Source organism: Alligator mississippiensis, chromosome 2 (assembly GCF_030867095.1).
Source record: "Alligator mississippiensis isolate rAllMis1 chromosome 2, rAllMis1, whole genome shotgun sequence".
Classification (NCBI taxonomy): Eukaryota; Metazoa; Chordata; order Crocodylia; family Alligatoridae; genus Alligator; species Alligator mississippiensis.
Window position 1 is genome coordinate 70,239,422 of NC_081825.1, and position 20,475 is coordinate 70,259,896.

Sequence of the window (20,475 nt, forward strand, 5' to 3'; positions counted from 1 at the left end):
TTATAGTGGTGATATGCAAGATTTCAGTTAGGGCAATTGCTAAAAGGATGGTGGCAGATAGTTTGGTAGAAAGGAACTCAGTGATCTGCTCTTCTTTGGAAAATGAATCCAAAACATGACCTTCTGGATAGTGATTCAGAGCTGCCCCTATACCCAAGTGAATATGTGAGTCTTTCTATTGACTTTATTCTCAGTGGCTCAGTCCCAGATTGTGTTTAGAAAGCCCTAAACTCATGGAGAGGAACTAAAGGATTATTTTTAAATGTGAATATGTATATTTTATAAGCATTTTCAGAATACACATTTCTTGCTGCTGGGCTTTGTACTTCTCTCTCCTGACAGCCTAGTTGTGATGAAGGACTAACCGGCATTTGTTTGTTTTATTTTTTCAACTAGAGATCCTTTTATGGTAGCCACAAAATCACAAACAGAAATAAAATTACATCAATCTAAAGCAGATTATCCAGATTATAGGAAATGAAAAGGAAAAGACTTTGTCTTTGTATCAGGCATGATAAGATGTATGTCATATAAAACAAGTGGGCGCTGATAGAATTTAATAGGAGAAATGTTTGAGGGGAGTGCTTCTTTCTTTCTTCTTTTTTTTATAGCCAGTTTCTAGGCTGCCTGTAAACAATGAAACATAACTATTTTTAATCAGAGATTGAGAGATTGGGTATGCTCCATCAGTGAAAATACAGCTATTGTGTCTTTTCCTCTTTGTTAGGAATTCCTTTTGAAGTTTGTAACATACTGTGCATTAAACAATACCAGCTGTTATAGGTAGCAAGAGATTCAGTATTGCCAACTCTCATGATTTTTGGTGTTCTTAAAGTCTACTGTCAAGCTGCCACTTAGCTGGTAAATGAACACGTGAGTACCCTGAGCAGGGCCCTTCCTCAACTCATCTGCCATGCCTTGATGGTACCAAAAAAGGAAGGGTTCAGTGATGTAATAGCTGGTCCCCTGTTGGGGTACTCACAGTCCGGTTGTGGCTGACTTGGGGCTCCACCTCCCCTACACTTAATCCACTTGCCAGCTGTTAATGTCAATACATTACAGCCTGTAATAGCTGCTTCAGCTCTTTGGCCCCATTCGTCTGTCACTGACTAGAAATCCATCGTCCAATCCCTCGGTGAGGGTGTACCTGGTGTCCTCTTCACCGCCTATCCTCACCCTAAGCTCAGGGCACCCTGCATTGGGCTTTCCCCTCCTGGGAAAGAGCCCTTATTGGTTGACCCAATGGGTCTTTCAAAATAAATAAATAAATAAATAAATAAATAAATAAAATCTAAAAGAAAAGAAAACAAGAACGGGGCTGCCTGTGAGAGGCTCAAACAAACCCCTCAGGTGATTTCCCTTCTCAGCCTCCCTTTTTGGTGGTAGTAAGGCTGCTGAGGGAGAGCAGGGAGTCAAATAGTGGCTCCCTGTCTTTTCCTGGCCCTATTTTAGTGGGGACCCAGGTGGTTTGGTGCCCCACAGCTTTGGCGCCCCACAACATCCCCTGCCCATGGGCTCAGTTTGCCTGGTGTTGCCTTCCAGCCTTCCTCTCCACTTTGGCACCATCTGTGCCTTTTAAATTTCCCACAGCGGTGTCTGTGGCTGGCTTCATCAGCCAAATACCACCAAGCCTAGTTGAGGCACCACACATTGCACCAGTCTGGGCTTGCTTCACATTGCTAGTGAGTTACCCTGCTCCCCCAGTGCTCTCTTCCCTTTTCTGTCCAGATTAGATAGGGCTCTCAGGGGTTTGAGAGGGTGTGCATGGTCCTTGCCACCACATCAGTGCTTTGGGAATGTAAAAAGCTTAGCTCTTTCCTTTTATTCATTTATTTATTTATTTATTTATTTGTTTGTTTGTTTGTTTTATATATATGGAAAGAGCTAAGTTTTTCACATTTGCACACATTTACATTCCACAAATGTATATATATATTTAGAAGAAAGAGTTAAGTTTTTCATATTCCCAATGTGCAGACTTTAAGAGCAATGCCAAAAATCATGAGACTTGGCAACACTGTAGATTTTACAATACCATGGATTGTGTTTTCCTTTTTTAACTTTCAAGTTTGCTAATTTAAAAAATAAAATAAAATAAAGCACACAACATCTGCAAGACTTTTACACTGAGTGCAACAATGATTATTATTACTTGTTGTAGGAAGACATCAGGCCAGGCATGTAGTAGAGGAGCAGAATACATAGAAAAATGGGGGTAGAATATACCTTCAAGGCCAATATCTGATATTAGAATGGTACCACTATCTAGTCCACTTCTACTGGAATGGGAATCATCCTTTAGTAAGGTTATTGGGGAAAATGTGAGGGGAATGAGAACATGCGGGAGATTATCATGACTCTGAGTGGTCACAAAGAATCACCAGGTGAAAATATTGCCATGTTCTGAGTTACTAAAATATTCAAAATAAAGTTATCCCTTGTTCACTGATAATGAATTTTCATAATGCATTACAGGGAGACAGAGTAATTCTTCTTAAACGAGTTGATCAAAACTGGTATGAAGGTAAAATACCAGGAACCAACAGACAAGGCATCTTCCCTGTTTCCTATGTAGAAGTCATCAAAAAGAATGCCTTGAAAGGTGTTGATGACTACCCTGATCCTCCAATACCCCAAAGCTATTCTAGTGACAGAGTACACCATTTAAGTTCAACTAAGGTAAGAAAGATTTTTCCCCACCATATCTAGAAAATATTACTTAATACAATCTTGTAAGTCTTTGGTAAGATCATCAGTAAAGAGTTTAATCTGCACGGTTAAAAAGTAAAAAAAAAAAAAAAATCATCTTAAATCTTTTTTTCCTGACGATATAAAGCAGTGTCACTGAATTTTCATTGCATTAACTTTCATTTATAGATATTTTACTATACGCTGTGGCATTTAAGACTCTCTTGCTTTCACTATAGTAATAAAATTAAAAGCATAAAAAACACATATAAGTTTCATTTCCAATAATAGCATAAATACCCTTCATAAATTCCTGTTCTTTTTTTATTGGCTATTATATCATGGGCAGAGACAGGAAAAGAGTTGGACTGACAGTCAAGCCCACCACGATAATACTTGTTCAGCAATATTGAACAGGATTTAAACATTAAGGGTTATGTTCAGTTAACTTTCACATTGGAACATGAACATCTTGTCCTGATGAAGCCCAGAAGAGTTCTAAAAGAGTTGTTTCCACAGGGACATAACTGGCCTTGTGCTTTCTTAGTCCATCCTTGCTTACAAAGATGCATTAGGTCATGCAATAGCCAATAAGTTCTTCTGTGGCTTTCCTTTTTTCTGCCACCTGCACTCCTGAAAGGAAACCCTCTTCAAAGTGTGCACTCCCCAAGATGATAGTGCAACATAATAGCATTTATATAATGCTATAAGTATGCAGATGTTGTCAAGTTACAGAACAGTTTAGGTTCAGATCTATATATGGCTACCACCTGAAATGGCGTTCTTTACAGTTTATCATATTTAATGGAGCACACTCAAATGTTTCAGAAGTGTCTTGAACCCCTTTCCTTCCTAGTCTATACAGCCAGCACAAATCATGTTGGTGAGAGAAAGGTGATTTCTACTTCAGGTGATTCTATCTTTTTGGTGTTGAGCTCATTCTGATCAAGCTGATAGCTAATATAATAACCCTCTCAAAGATTTGCTGGGTATGGAGCTTTTTAAATAATGACAGGTACAAGGAGATTTTTCTCTGCGACTTCAGTTAGCATTAATGAGAGTTACCAGCCTAAAACTTCTGAATGTCAAGGGGAGAGAAAAATTAAAATTTTCATTTTTTCCTATCTTATCTCTTTAGCATGTTCTGTTTATGTATGTATGTAGTCTATAAACTTTGTTTAGTTGTGGTCTCTATTTGTTTCACTGTTATCAGAATAACATTTTACCTCATTTCTATTTGTAATACTGTATAATTATTCACATGTTGGTGCTAATTTAGCAGGTTGAAATATAAAAGTTTCACTTCTGTGTTTAAATAATTCTAACTTTTGCCAAAAGGTATCCTTGGTGGGTAACTGTGACTTCAGTTTTGTGCCTAAGGATGATAGCATCAAATGCAAGGTTCACTGGAACAGATGTTTCCTGCCCTTCAAACATGTACACAAAAGGATGTCAGCTGTTAGATTTACCACCCAATAAGAATTTTGGGAAAGAAGTAACAGCGATAAGCCTGTGCGAATAGGGAAGTATTCAATTCAGATTCAGCCAATTCGGAGGACAGTGATTTAATTTGGAGATTCAGATCACTGTCCCAAATTGATTCGGCCGAATCAACTTAGGAAGATTCAGTGCTGATTCGGGGAAATTCGGAGATTTGGTCATAGACTATACTGGGGAATCACTGAAATACCTAAAACTGTCATTTTTTGACTGATTTGGATAAAAATTTCTGGGATGGTAGCCCCTTCTGAGGGCACAAAGCATGCAAAGTTCCAAGGAGATAGGGGCAGGGGTTTCTGGGAAACTGTACCTCAAATGGCTAAAAGCTAAGCTTGTGCCGTGTGTGTGTGTGTGTGTGTTAAGGCAGATTTGGATGAAAATAGCAGGGATGGTAGCCCCTTCTGAGGCCTTGAGGGCTGCCAAGTTTCAAGGAGAAAGGTGCAGGGGTTTCACTGCCAAGGAAAACACAGCTTTCTTTTTAAGAAGTGGGGGGGGGGGGAAAACAAGAACAAATATAAATTGAAAGAAATGGATTGGATAGGGATAAGTAGAGGGATTCTAGTAAGTAAGCTATATCCAATCCTTTCCAAAAACAAAAAATATCAGGAGACTGACTAGGTAGGAAGCCAAGCCAGTCCAGTTCCTTTCAGATGCTGTTGCTCAGGCAGAAACAGTTCACAAAAGGCACAGAAAGGCTGCAGACAAAGGCTTATGTGCTGTTTCTACGTCCCTCCCCCACAGCACTGTGGTTGGAAGAGGACTCAGGGAAAGATCAGAGTCACTGCCCAGCTACAGATGTCAGTCTTTCCCCACCCTGCTTTTCCTCCCTCTTCTCAGTTTCTGTTCCCCTGAAAGACTGCCTTCTTAATCTCCAAATCTTTTCTGAATCAATTTGGAGGGGTTTTTTTCTTCTCCTGATCCGATTCAGATTCCGTGATTCGGCCTCTGAATCTTCTCCGAATTGAATTGTAGACTGAAGCTTTGCACACCCCTAAACAGCAAGTTCAACAGTAGCTTGCCATCCTACACTCCCCATTGGTTCAACTCTGTATTACATAGCCTTATGGCTACAATTCTGATTATTCCACTGAGACCTGGGCTGTTGCTTCAAAACATATAGGGAACTCACTCTCAAGTTAAAATCACTCAGGGGTTCTTTAACATTTAGGTATTTCACAGTCTCCATTACTGAAAAGCTAAAAACCTGGAGAAAGAGAATGAATCTGAAAGAAGTGTAGGAGATTCTCCGTCTCCAGAAGCTGCAAAAAGAATATAGAAAGTCCTTTATATTTCTCTAGATAACTCACTGGATAGCCCAAATTTTCTTGGTTACTTTAGAAAACTAAAAATGCCACAGGATAGATTCTCAATTTGTGTAAATTATCATAACACCACCAATGAAACTACGATGATTTAGATCAGTTAAGCATCTGCCTCTTTGATTAGACAGATACAAGATGCCATAAGTTTTTTTTTTCTTCCTTCTCACTCCATAAAAGAGAAGCAGTAACCAGAATTGGCTAAATTTCTGAAGATATAGAGAAACAGAGAATGCCAGGTTTCTGGAGAAATTAAATAAGTTTTTTGACATAATAGTAAGAGCTCATGGGCCTTATTTTCCACTCCATTACACCAATATTTATGATGATGTCAGTGTAGATACCTCTGAATAAAAGCAGCATACAACTATGACAATGTGGAAAGTCAGGCCCTAGAGTCAGAACCTAGAACAGGTGTCAACAGACATGCATATTAGTGGATATCTGCTTTCTAAAAGAAAAAAAAATCCATGACGTTTCATGTGACAAAGAGAATTTCTGCAGCAATGGCTGCACTCCCATACGTGAAAAATTAACACTGCACTAAAACTTCTGAAGTCAATCTCCCTCACACGTAGTAACAAGAAGGTATTCAAAACTCTGTTAAATTTGGCAAGAGAGTTTGGTATCAGGAAGTCCTTACTAAAGGTTGTCTAACTTCTCCAAAATAAAACTATCTACCTTAAGAACTTCAATACAAGGTAAGTATTTTTTCCTCTTCTGTCCATGCTATGATATTCAGAAATTTAACCTTTTTCTATTTCTACAATACTACTTAAAATGCAAAGTAGCTGATAGCCTAAAACATGCAAAGAGATGCAGTCTAGAATTGTTTTGATGATTTTAACAATGAAATCAAAATTTTTTTAATTCAAATTAAATTTGGAGGATTAATAGTCACACAAATACATTTTCAGTATTTACTGAAGCAATGGATATCTACAGATGCGGTGTATGTTTGACTCTCAAGTCTGTCATTCTTACAAAAGGACATTTATTTTACCAGAAGGATACTTCAATCAATAATATGTACTGTTATTCAAGATATATTGTTTTGTACTGTGCTGTTATCATTTTAAAAGTCTACATTCAGTCAGATTTGAGTGTTATGTATCTTTATGCAAAATGCAATCTTCTTGTTCAAAATGACATTTTTTTTAAATAAAAATGCACTGTGTAGCTACTGATGCCTTAATAAAAGTATGCAATGTATTTAAGATGTTTCTATAAGATCATCTCACAGAAAAGTACAGAAAATAGTGATCATATTACAATTAGACATCGTCCAGTTTATTTTATTTCTGTTAGTATTTAATGGCACCTAAAATGAGGTAGGTGCTTCCAGCAGTACCTCTGTTCTCAAAATAATAGTTACAGTTTGAAAGAATGACAGCAATCTTGATCGTATGATTGAACAACTTGTGACAGGCTTACTAACATAGAGCAGTAAATAACATAACTCTAGTGAATCAAATTTTAACTCCCTTCAAAAACTCAGTGATTCAGATATGTCTTGATGTTTGACATTTAAGCCCCAGGCCAGAACCTGATACAGTTTCATTTTTCAAATGTCTTTTCTACTACTCTGATTCATGTACTAATGATTTCAGACATTTGTGCATATTGAAATAGTATCCTATAAGCCAGAAGATGGTAGAGAACTACTTTAATCACTTATATTTTAGTCCAATGTCATTTTCATTTTTTCTTTTAATTTCCTTTTTTTCTTATTTCTAAAGTTGCCTTCCAAAGCATCATCCCCACTTCCCAAGTGTTGTTCCTCTCCTTGGTCAGACTCTACTAAAGAGAATCTTCAGGCTGTCACTAATGAATTGCTCTCACTGACTGTTGGTTTTCTACCTTCAAGCATATCTGTCCCAACTCCTCCACCTTTTCCTGACAACTTTATTTATGACTTAGAAGAACTCAGCTCTTTGGCATTATCAGCTTCTCAGTCTGTAGCAAAGCCCCCAGGTAATACCATATGCCAACTTACGAACAGTCACATTTTTCCAGTTACATCAGCAGAGGTCTCTCTCAGTTCTCCTGAATCCCTTCCTCAGCCCTTTCCTACATCTACCTCTGTATCACTTCCTTTAGCAACCCAATCTTATGACAAATTGAATAAGCCTATTACAAATGGTATCAAGCTGGATGAAAAGAAATATAAAGATTTGAAAGAGATGATTGGATCTCCAGCTGTCAGAGAAAACAGAAATGTATCAGATTCTACAAAAATATGTGGAATCCTGGGCACTACTTTTGCTGTCTCTGAGATGCCTAAAGTTGACTCCTTACCTAGAATGCTAGCTGCAGTTGATGAACAGGAAGAGGAAATCTGTGAAGAGCTCCTGTCAATAATCCAAAGGAGTCAGACAAAATTTCAAGATTCAGGTTTCTACAGGTATGCCCCTGATGTAGCAGGACAAGTATCAAGACTGCATATAGTGGAGGACCCGAGACATGATAGTTTAAATTCTACAGTAACAATTAAACGAGCAACTCCAATACATTATGAAGAATACATTTCACCGAATATCAATAAAGAGGTATACCAATGTCTTTTGCTTTTGCATTTAAGTTCCCACTATAATTAGTCTTTCATAATATATTTTGTGTATATATACACGTACACAGTGGGCGCGTCTACATGAGACACTTACGGCACATTAGCATAATAATACTGTGCATGTCACAGCACAAACCATGTTAATAGCCCACTGTGCAGTGTTATTAGACTAATACGCAGTAAGCATCCCTAAATAATCAGACGCCAGTGCTGCTGCACAGTAACTCTAGGTATTGTACATTTAGTTATACTTTAAGTGAGTACTAAACTAAATGTGCAGTATCTAAGGCACATTAATGAATGTGTAGATGCACCCACAGTGTTCTAATTATCTTGTATTATTTTTAAAAACTTATATTCTTAACAATGGAAAAGGTACCAGTATTAGAGCATAAATTCTCACTCTTCTCTAATATCTCTTGTCTTTTTTAAATAGAAGGAAAGGTCATTGAAAGTTACAAGGTGCCCTTTTTTCCTCCTATTTGCCCTTCTCTGCTAGTTAATTGCCATCACAACAGTTCTGACCCAACAGGTAGAACATATAGGCTTTTCACTGGCCAAGTTTCACTGCCCTTTGAATTACTTGGCAGCATTGGAGCCCTAAAACACAGTGCTATCAGCATTCTTCTCAGAGGCTGCCTATACACATGCTCAGAGGTGGGGTGGAGGGAGTTGGGGCGAATTAATTAGAGCAGTTCCTGGACAGCTACTCTAATTAAAACACCTCACTGTCACGTGTATTAAGCCCCTGCATGTTCAAAAATGGCTGTGGGGCACTTAAAGCACCCTGCAGCCATTTTAGAATGCTACAGAATTGCAGCAACATCACATGTATTAAGTCCCCACGCGTTTTAATTAGAACACAGAGCAGACTCAATTAATCGAGTCTGCTCCAGTGTGTTCCCGTTGAACGCCAATGCACACATGTATAAGCAGCCACAGAGTCTACAATTTACAACTATTGTTTGTCACTTGGCCAGTTAGATTAGTAATAGTTTAATTAGGGTCATAAGAACATGACTAATAATGAGGGACCAGATTAGGTTTGGCTACTGTACACATGCTTCCTGAGGAAAAGAGCCTTTCCAGAGTTTTCTCTGTGCCAGCACCACCCTGTATTACCCCTAATGCAAACCAACAGGTACATACCACAATACGTCTCTAAATCAATTCATACTACTGAGAAATTATATAAAATTCCTTGTCAGCCTTTCTAGGCAACATTTTAGAAACTGATTTTTTCCCTTCATAAAATTTGTTTGGCCAGACAGTACAAGCAGTTAAAGGTGCTATAAATTGAATAATTAGCATAATATGTGCTAATTATTATGCATAATCATAAACAGAAGCAAGACAGAATTATTCAACAAGACAGAATTATTGGAAGGTCTTTGCAGACCTCTAAACTTGCTCTCATGGTTTAAAAACTGCACCAACCCTGGGACTAAGCTATGTTGTAGCTATTTGAAGGCACATTGCCAATATAAAAATTATGGTGTTAACAATCATTCCTCTCTTTACGATACTAGAACGCTTATTTCGTTAAAAGTTGGGGATTTTTTCAATCTAGTTTGGAACTATTTATCCTCTTTATTCACTTTTTTTATTCACTTTATATCTTGACCTGCAAAAGGAAAAATCAGGGGATTCTGTTTTAATTATATTTATATTTAGTTTTATATTCACGGTGGAGTTTTTGGATTTCAACTTTGTGGGTATGTTTAATTATGAACAAATATTTTTATTCTGTTTTCAGCAAATGAATACTCTTAGGGCCCAGACATGACACATTTACACTGATTTAAATCGCACCAGGATTTGAAGTGAACAGGCTCAAACCACCAGCTCTTTTGGGGGTAGCTGCATGTTGTAGGCATAGTTCCAGTGCCTTGACGCTAGAGGAGCAGATAATAGTTTGTTTTCTGTAAGCAAACAGCTACTCTAAAATAAGCCGCAAGTACACAACACCTGCACCAGTAGAGAGAAGCAGTTAGCTGAGTTAGCCTGAAGACGACAGGGTAGGTATGCACCTTTATAGGATAACTAAATATGATGCGTGTGCACAAGCTGTCATGAACAAAAGTGTATATCATCAAATGCTATGAAAGGATGTGTAAAAATCAGTCTGAAGTCAGGCAGAAAGACAGAGGAGAGATTCACAAGCTTTTTTAAGCAAGAGTTCACTTCATCAGATGTTATGAAAGGACATGCACAGATCAGGCTATCAAATAGAGTGATCTAAATTCAAAAGACAGGGAAGGGAGGGCGTGCAGAGGGGGCAATGCTGAGAGGGACAAACAATAAACCCATAGGGCCAAAGGGGTCACAAAAGGGTCCATGTGCATGTATTACTTCTCAGTGTACCTTACACCTGTAGTCAGCAAGACAAACCATTTGGGAATTGTCGTTTAAACCCCGATGTTGAGACCCAGATATTTTCATACTTATTTAAGTGTCTGTTGTCAGAGGTACCATGATTTTTCCCAGGCCAGTTCAACATCAGATACTAGAGTGAGATTATATGTTGCGTAACTACTATTTTTTTGTACACCAGTGCAACAACTAATTAAAGCAGCGTTAAATGTGTCATGCGTTGTCTAGGCCTTTAGTTATGGTAAAAGCTTGACTTTGTAACATTTGGACTTAATTTTACTTGGCAAAGTCCCTTATAAATACTACATTTGAAGGATTGTTTTTTTAAGTTAACAAACTTCACATAGGGTGGGATCCCACAAGAAGCTAAGCACTTGTCAGAGATGCTAAGCACTTTCAACTTCAATTGCCTTGCATAATCACTGGTGGTCCTCAAGGGCAGAATTATGAAAATACAAGGTATTTACTTCAATCTTGCCCAGATTCATATTTCTTAATTAGGAAGTCTAAAGGCAAAGGTGTAGTGAGAAATAAATAGAAGATGCTTTCAAGACTAAATCGCAGTGTCATGGAAGCCAATGGTAAACCCACCGTTGATACAAGATTTCGTGCCAGAATGTTAGATTTACTGACTTGTAACCAAGGCAGCATTATACTGAGAAGAGCAGTCAGAGGGGTCTTTCTGCCTTTGCTAATTAGTGGTGTATCACTACTCTCTTGCACTATATGTCTTTCACTGATGGGTACACTGCATGACTACTTGTTTTCTTTAAATGTTTAAGCCAGCCCCACTTTCTTCGGGGACACAAGGGTCTTCTGCTTCTCCTTTACACCTTCCTTCTAGTCCTCCATTTCACTCTGCCAAAGCATCAGCCTCTCAGTCTGTGTCCACATCTTTCCAATCTGCAGTTCCCTCCTCATCTCCTCTCCTTTCCAAACTCTCATACAGACAAGAAATAAATTCACCAAAACTAAAGGTAACTGCACCTGCCAGCTGTGAATTGCTGCATGTCTTTATGAACGCATGACAAGTGGAAGGATTAATATTTAGAATGCTCTATTTTAATGATTTAAAGTATATTTTCTCAGTTACTAATGCTAATATAAGCATGTAGTTAGCTCACAATAAGCAGTTAGGTCTTTTCAAATTAAATAACTATGTAAATTTAAACATCCCCATCATGAAAGGGCTGGATAGTTTGGGGAGGGATAGATAATAGGATTGGGAATTTTTTTTTAATCTCTAGACTCCAGATCTGATCTGTCTGTCACTGAATTCATTCAGAGGCTTTCTGTTCATTAGTGGGGGTTGTACCAGGTGCTAGGTTGCTAGGTCAATAAGCTGTTGCCAGATATTGTTAAAGAAATGTGTAGCATCAGCCAAGTCGCTAAGGGACTTCAGTAACTACTAGCGCTCTTGTTACCCATTTCTAGCACTTGTGCTATTGGTCCTGGTCCCTACTGACTGAGCAAATGTGTAGAGTGAATTACATCTCTTCCCTAGCCATCCTTCCAGGTCACAGATGCAGCTCTGTGACAAGGAAGCACAGACACACAAAGCCTGGAATGGTGCCTCTTGCTTCTGAGCTGTTTAGTGGGTAAACAGAGAGTCACAGCCTCCAAAGCAGTTTAACTTTCATTAGCATTACATTTGGTTTAAGAAGAAAGAGAAAAAAAATATTATAATTAAACATGCTAAGGGCTGGCCAAGCAGAGAGACTGTTGAAGCAAAGTTCTCAAGCTAAATTATGGCACAATATCAAAAGTGTATACGTGTGACAATAGTTGAGTTGACAAATAATGTATTAATGTGTAACAAGCAAGGGATTGATTGTATATAAGATTTAAAATCTTCCATTTTAATCCCTTTCATTGGAAAAAGAGATGAGTTTCATATTGTTCATATAATTTCATACTGAACGATCACTTTTCTCCCCAACATGAACTACCAGTTTCAGTTAGAAGAGAAACTGATGTTGCTTCCTCTCAATATAATAGAGAAGAACAACATGCTGGGTGTTTGCCATGAAGAATCCAGCTCTCAGAAATACCTTCCTACCTCTGGTCAAAAATAGCCATGATTTAATACTTTGAGAGCATGAAATGGGGTCCATCCATTTCAGCCTTTTAAAAGGAGTTGAAGTGTTATAGCAGTGGCATTGTTTGGGGTTAATAATATTTAAACATTCACTGCATCTTGCAGGAAGGAGTGAACTAATTATATTATATTCTGGTTTGGTAATTCTAAATAATTGCCAGGGTACTCACAGTCTATAAATGGAGGCTTTTCAATTATTCTTGAGCAAAGCAATCAAAAATTCAGATAGCCTTACTGACTGGCAGGTAGTCTTTGACACTTTCTGGGTGACCCTTCAAATCCTCTTGTTCCCCATTTTGTTGCTATTCATTATATGTGGTGGAGGGTTAGAAGCGTAAATTTTCATCAAAGGAATATTTCATCAAAGGAATATTTTCACAGGGCAATTTCTGGTTATGCAATTTTTTCTACAATTCTTAATTTTCCATTTTTGCTGGACTGTCCCTGTTTTCTGCCTATTCTAGCTGTAGATTGTCTTTGAAGTCTAGCAAGCAATTCCCTCCATAAACGTGATCACTAAAAGCCTGATCCAAACCCCAGTGAAATCAATGGAAAGAGTTTTGATCAGGGCTTCTAGCTCCATACACCACTTCCTGTCACTCCTGAACAGGCAGTGCTGGGTCTAGCAGCAAAAAGTGGGTAGATGTACTGCCAGATAAGAGACAGATTACTGTAAATTCAAGTATTATGTATCTGGCTCCTGTGAACCATCACAGCATTCAGAAGTCACCTGGTACCTTGAGGTATGCAGAAAAACACTTCAAGCTGTGTCTATGTTTGAATTGCCAAATCTTTCCGAATCAATTTGGAGGGTTCCAATTTGATTCAGAGAGATTAAAGGGTCTCCTGATTTGATTCAGATTCAGAGATTCAGCCACCAAATCAGTCTGTATCTCCAGCAAATTGAATCAACGACCGAAGCTTTGCACAGCCCTAATTCCTAATACTGAACAGGCAACTGTACTGGGGGTTAGAGAACTAAGTTTCATAACAAATAATTATGGTTAAAAACAGGGAGCATTTTCAGAACTAAAATACAACAAGTGAGGAAGTGTTCAACATAGAAAAGATTTAACATCTGTTTAATGCTGTCAGTCACTATCGCTTAGCCAACTTGCAGAGAGGTTAGGTACAGACATTACACTTAAACTGGTTTAAGTAATCAGAAACTGGTTTAAACCTGTAACAGAACAGATAAGTGCACATAAACCAGTTTGAAAATGGCCGAAACTGATCTGAGATAAATCTGGTTGAATGTAGTATATCAGACTTAAATTGGTTTGACCCAAATCAGTTATGCAGTGTCTGTCGCAGACCCCTTGCTGGTTTAAGTTAAACCAGACTCCCCCAGCATCCCAGTATGTTCTCTGGGCTGGGTGGGGCTCTCTGCTCCACAGCAGAGCTGACCTCCTCTCTGCTCCTTGGCTGGAGCTCAGCAGAGACTGCAGGCATCTGCCTGGATTCACCCTGCTCTGCCCCACTCCCCTCCCCACTCCCTGCTAAGCAGGACTTGCCCCGTCCCCTCTGCCTTACACAGACACCTCCCAGCATTAACTAGCAGACCATATACTGGCTACAGTCCATGCTGTGGCAAACGGGACAAAGGCAGAATCAACAGGTAGCTGGTAATGTCCCTCTGTTGCTTTCTTAATGGGGTGATAAACACTGAGTTAGGGATAATAAACACTATGTTATCAATTCCATGCTGGGCTGGTCAGCAGGGGGGTGATGGATGGGGGGAAACCCCTCCCTAATCAGAGCATCCTGCCAGGACCTGGCCACACCCCTTGTTAACTCAGCATTATGGAAGGGAAGGGAGGGCTGCTCTAGCACTCCCCGGCTTTTAGCCTGAACCACTGTAGGTATGTGCCTGCATTTCTGGGATGCCTGTGCAGTTACAAACTGATTCAGCCATGGCACACACCAGCAAATCTCCTGACAGGCATAGGCCTTTGGTGGTCAAGTGTTTAATTCTACCATGGTGAAGAAAACCCTAGTCTCTGAAGGAAGACTTCAGAACAAACATCAAGAAAGGAAAAACTTGTGGAATTTCACTGTCTCCTGCACCCCCATTTAGAAGTTTTCATTGGCCTTATTGAATATATTGATTTGTTAGTATTCTTCCAGTTTCTGGGCAATTCCTGTTCTTCACTCAGGGCACATGTAAAGCATTCTAACTGCAGACACAGAGTCCAAAGAACAACACAGTTTCAAATGAAAACACTCCACCATTCTTCTACAAAGAATTCTTATTTTCTTCAGGTTCCTCTCCGCTGGCAAGTTCTGATTTCTATCAAATGTCTATCTTTGAGAGTTTATTCACAAAGGTACTAGGTTAACTGAAAACTTTTCCTTTATCCAACAACTTGAATATGCACTTAAAAACAGGCCAGATCTGCATAGCGTTTTCTGTTCAATGCCAAAGAGATACAGTATCAGTAGCTAGCATTTCCCAGGTAGCTAAACTTTCTATTCTGTGCCTTTGAGCTTTCTACATTATTAATTGAGATACTTCAGCATGTAAATTTGCAGTGAAAGCTCTTTATCCCCACATGGATTGTGGGTGAATAATCTTGCAAATTGTAACTCTAAATGTCAGTACATCTGACAGAACAACTAAGCAACATTGGAAAGGATACAATAGCAACTGTGAAAGTGTGATAAACTTAACAGAGCACCTCATTCTTTGTGCTGTAACACACAAAGGTTTTTAATTTAAAAATTAGCATGTCTTATTTGCATGCATGAATGAAGCAACAGAAATCTCCTGTCAAGCTTTGTTCTTAAACTCTGAACTGACAAAATGTTTACGGTTTTTCCAGGCTGATTTAAAAAGAGAGATAAATATTTTGGGTAAGCCTCCTCGTAGCCCTGTGATGACTAAGAGGTCCTGCAACTCACCTGTCAGAGGTCACAGCCATTCACACAGGGTATGGTACTCAATGCCCAGCGTGTGGTGCCAGCATCCCCTAGCATAAGGAGCTTAGCGTGTAGTCCCTCTGTTCTTTGCTTTGATCAGATATGTTTGAATACTATCAATATGCCAAGGCTTGTTCTCCTTCTGATACTGTCAAATTTCAGAAGTGTTTGAGCAAAACCAGTATGAAGGTCTGTGTGTGCAATATGTTGTTATCATTCTGTTGGTGTTTGCATCTCTGCAGTGTTTCCGGTGTTATAAAAAGTGTCAAAAATGACAAAGTTTTTTATGCAATTCAGCCTGGTTTTCAGTTTCTAAATGGCTCCTCTTGTTTCAAAGCATTTTCTAGTTTATTTAAATGATACTTTTTAGAGTTTTGGCTACTAGAATTCATTGCATTTACTGTAGTTTTTGTAATGCTGAGTTCTAGTGCTTTGGTTTTTTTCTCTTTAATGCATGCTCTTTTCAAAATATTTTGTTGCTGTTCTTTTCAAAATATTTTGTTGCTATAGTAATGTGGTGTGCACTAACTTGAAACCATGATTTCTCCAAATGCAGCTATTCTAAACTGTCATTCTGTTCAGCCTTCCTCTTCATAACCATCCATTATTGCATTTATTTTGTTTAACCTAAAGGTCAAATTATTTAGAGCTTGTACATATTTGGCTCATATTAGGTGCTCTCAATCAAGAGACCATTCTATATTAAAGCACAGTTTGTAGGTTGTACATTTTTGTTAAGACCAAATATTTTACTGTATCTTGGCCTTTGATATGCTTTGTCTGAGATCACTTATCATTGTTTGCAGGATAGATTTGCAGAGGGGGGCTTGATTTTATGTTGGTCTCTCTTTCAGATGGTTGGGTTTTTGTGTTCTTTGCTAAAGGCATTCAGGTTTTTCTAATGGGTAATGTTTCACTGCTGGACTTCCTGCTTCCCACTGAAGGAGCAAGTCCCAGAGTTGTCACTTCCTCTGTCATTGAATGGAGATGCTTAAAACACAGGCAGCCCAGAAACTGAGTAGTAGGGAGCCTCTACTATTGCTTGATGAGAAACAGATTAAGGCATACCTCCTACTCCCACTTTAGAAGAATCAATTCCTATGTTGCGTCGCATGATAATATGCAACTTAAAAAAGATGCTAAACACAGCTTGATGTGGACTTCCAGTCTAATTTCCAAAACCATGCAAGCACAACTATGCACCCAATTGGCATGCTAAATTCCCAAGCATAAACATGCCCAATTTAAACATAACAGCAATAACTTTACATATAAATTAGGCGTGCAGTTTTCAACATTTTTGAATGTGTACCTGGGACTCTGTAGTTTTGAAACAAAGGTTTTCTTACTGGGAGGCAGCATAGTTCTGTTAACTAAGCCATGGACTGGAAGTTAGGAATGTTAAATGTCTACAAGTCCTAGTCACACCAGGTCTCCTAGGTTCCAACTCTAATGCTGCCTGGTATATGCTTGAGCTTGTCTTGCTTTGTGCTTCTGCAGGTACAAAATGGAGTTAAAAATCCTTATCCAACTCGAAGTGGCATTTTGATGTTTCACTAGTTGTTTCGACCTCTTTACGTTGAGGAATTGCTAATTTTTAAGCATAAATTACTTCTAATTAGCTTTATCATTTAAAATTAGCATTATACATGCTGCAAAACAAATGATATCTCATTTCAGCCATTTGTTAGGTTATTACAAGTTACAAGATAACCCTTAGTAGAGGTTCAAAAAGAGGAGTCGGGGCCCAGCATTGGTTTTTAAATCACAGACAAAGATCTGAGGGAGAATTGGCAGAGCGTAAGTCCTGAACAAGGTTGAATGCAACCCAAATTAGTAAGCAGTCTACGCAGTAAACTCTCCTGTTTCCATTCCTGAGAGCTGAGCAAGATTTGGGTAGTTAACAGAGATCAGAAAACGTTTTATTTTATGATTTGCATTACCGCCGTTAGTGTAAAAAGTAGTGAGGCAATCCAGCCAATAGGAAACGGTGGGCCATAAAGCTGTGTATGAACTTCAATTCTTCCTCAGAGCTTGGGCCTCCGACTTGGGGATGCATAATGCTCACTCCACTGGGAAGCACCTACCTGACAGTAGCATTGAATTCACTATCAATCCAGCACAGCATTTTCCAATCACTCTTGGGCATGGAAAGGACACAGTATTTGCATATCAGCCTAGCATTTAGCAAAGTTGCCCAAGAAGTGGGAGACCTGGGTTATAGGCCCTTTATACCTGAAGGAAATGCAAAAACTTATCACCTATTCTTCAAGAAAATGCCCTAACCACCAGATATGGAGACTTACAGCTTCCAGAGTCCCCAGCTCTGAGGTAGACCCACAATTGTATTACCTCAAGACAGGAACCCCTGGAAGCACCGGCAGTCTGCCAGGAATTCAAGCAGAGTTTCATTGAATCCATGCCTTGGATCCAGTGGAACTGTGTTACCACAATATTGCAGGCCTAATTTGCATTGTGCCATGAAACTGTTCCCTCCAAAACCCTGCATCTGGCTCTATTTTTCTCCAGTCCTATCCAGATATAATGATGGGAACTGTGGAGATTAGGCTTTAAAAATAGGTCAGAGTATGAGAAAAGGCAAGCAAGGAAGGAATTGCTTTTTAATCAGTCCAAGATAGAGACAGGACTTTCAGAAATTAAAGTCTCTTCTAAAGAACTGTGTGGATAGAAACCTTGGTCTCCCAAGGTTGGGAGACAATCTAACCTAGCTCTCCCAATATGGCAGATCAGTTATAAAGTATACATGCAACCAAAGGACTGTTCATATTTTGAAACTGATTATGGGTTTATTCTCAATATTTTGACATGACTTAAAGAAAGTTCTGCAAGAAAAGAATGTTAAAATATTTATTTTCCTACTAATTTTTTTTTAAATGGGCAGATGTCAGTATATACAGGTAAATGCTTCAGTTTGACCCAGTTAATTTTGAATGTGATATTGGTCATAGATTAACACAGCTGTTGAGTGTAAAATATAGACTACATAAAACATAAGTAGCCCCACATAAAAGGCTTTTTAGGTTATTGTGAAGGTAAACTTTAAATATCATTGTGTAAATCCCCTTTTAAGTATCTGGTCTCTCTTCCACAAAGGGACACTTGAATATCATCAGTCAGCAGCTTTAGACAATTTAATACGCTCCATCTGCTTGTTCCTCCTGTATTCAAGGAGCAAAGTGAGATTGAGGAGAGCTTTCATTGTGAGCACTTCAATTTTGTCTCTATAACTAAGATTTCTAACCACTCCTTTCTAATTCATATTTCTGCTACACATGTATTGGGGAATAGCAACTGAAAGTGTGTATTTACATTTTTTTACATGCATTCTCTCACAGAATTGACAAACACAGTGCTCAATACCCGTGTTGGGACTTGCCCATATATGAAAAAGAGCTCTGTGTTGGCACTAGTGAAATCTTGACTCTATATATTATTAGCAGGGATCCTGGTTTTCTCAGATTTAAAAATCCCCAATTTTTGGTTTAAAAAAAGTAACCCTACATCCACATTTTTCCGTTATTAAAATGAAACATCATTATGTGTGTATCTATATATTAGTAGTAGTTCATTTTAATCATGAAAAATGTGAATTTGGGGTTGTTGTTTTTTTATTTTTATTTTTTAACTGATCCTTGATTATTAGAGAGGATGCCACCGTATCTACTAGGTCACCAGAAAGATGCTTTCTCCTAGAGCACAGTCTTTGCTGTCTGTGCTTTTGAAAGCCAGCAGTCCTATGGAGAGAAGCAAAAGAAAGCTCTTTTTTGTGTAATTTGGTGAAAACTGAACAAGAAATCACTCTAACCTGGTAACTTCGATTCTCAGAATATCTTTAAACGTATGGCGTGCTGTTCTGTTGCACTTCATTAAAAGATAGGCCCCGTAAAACAATCAAATTTTGTTGGCCTCTTGAATAAATCACACCATTTAGACAGAATATTATTTAATAAACTTGTGCATTTAAGTAGTTTGCAAGAATGTTAGACTGCAGTTTCATTACTCACATCTTTTATACATAAAACTGACCACATAGTTTGAAGACAGAACAAAGAGACAAATAAGATTCTTATCCTCTCATCTGGCTACCATCTAGCCCCTCAGAGTCCTGTCAGTATTTCCAGAGATCACCCTTCCCGCTAATCCTGCTAATCCTGACTGCTGGGGACCTGGACTGTCCCAAAGCCTGAGATAATCAAAAGACCCTGATCATCTCCTATGCCCCCTCTACGGCATTACAAGTATTACACAACTAACTGCACAATTACCTGCAATGTCTTGGGTGCCCATCCTGTGTTTTGGAGCAAAAATAATTCTTGCTCTATTAACGCAATGGCAAGAGATACTTAGCAGTTTCATCTACTTTCTTTCCTTAAGTATGCATCCCTCAGTTCCTTTGACTAAACCATGTCCAAAATTAGAAAAGTATGCACAGGCAGAATAATGTAATCCATACAGTGATAAAAGTAATGTAGATTAATACAGCATAACATTGCCTTTTCAACAAGACTACATATGCCATCTCAATTAACAAACACAATAAAACCAGCATGACATGCCATAAAAACCTCATATTATAGTGGGGTTCATGACAATTTTAAGAAGGATTTCAACTGTCACTTTGGTGTTTAAGGAGAGGAGCAGGTCCTAAGCCAGAAGGGTTTATAGAGAGGAACCAATCATTTGAATTTCACCAGTGTAGCTCAATGGAGATTCTGAGTGACCTAAAGTAAAATGAACAGAAATGGTCCAAACCAAGCAAAAACAAGCTTAGACAAATGGTCCAGGTCACGAATACCAAGGAAAGGCCACAACATATTTAACTGATAATGGTAGATAGCATAGCATAAACTACCTTTTGATACTCAGGTATCCAAGACCAGACAAGGTTCCCACAGTTCTCCTAGACTGTTATTCCCTTTAATGAGGGAAAACCAGTCATCCAATAAACAGCAAAGTCCATTACTTTTCCCAGGAGCAGTTTTGTCCCA

General features: G+C 38.6%; 1 protein-coding gene and 1 long non-coding RNA gene across 11 annotated transcripts in view; one reads left to right on the forward strand and one right to left on the reverse strand.

Moving 5' to 3' along the window:
• The window catches only part of SORBS2 (sorbin and SH3 domain containing 2), a 278,948-nt gene that overhangs the window by 249,666 nt on the left and 8,807 nt on the right, over nucleotides 1-20,475 (forward strand). For 8 of the 10 annotated variants that reach the window (XM_059721824.1, XM_059721819.1, XM_059721820.1 and 5 more), the window contains one exon: nucleotides 2,476-2,679. The exons of the other annotated variants lie outside the window; for them this stretch is intronic. In XM_059721824.1, coding sequence (XP_059577807.1) covers nucleotides 2,476-2,679 — 204 coding nt within the window. The remainder of the gene's footprint in view (nucleotides 1-2,475; nucleotides 2,680-20,475) is intronic. 10 annotated transcript variants of the gene reach the window in all.
• The window catches only part of LOC132248558 (uncharacterized), a 132,245-nt gene that overhangs the window by 16,507 nt on the left and 95,263 nt on the right, over nucleotides 1-20,475 (reverse strand). The window lies entirely within an intron of this gene.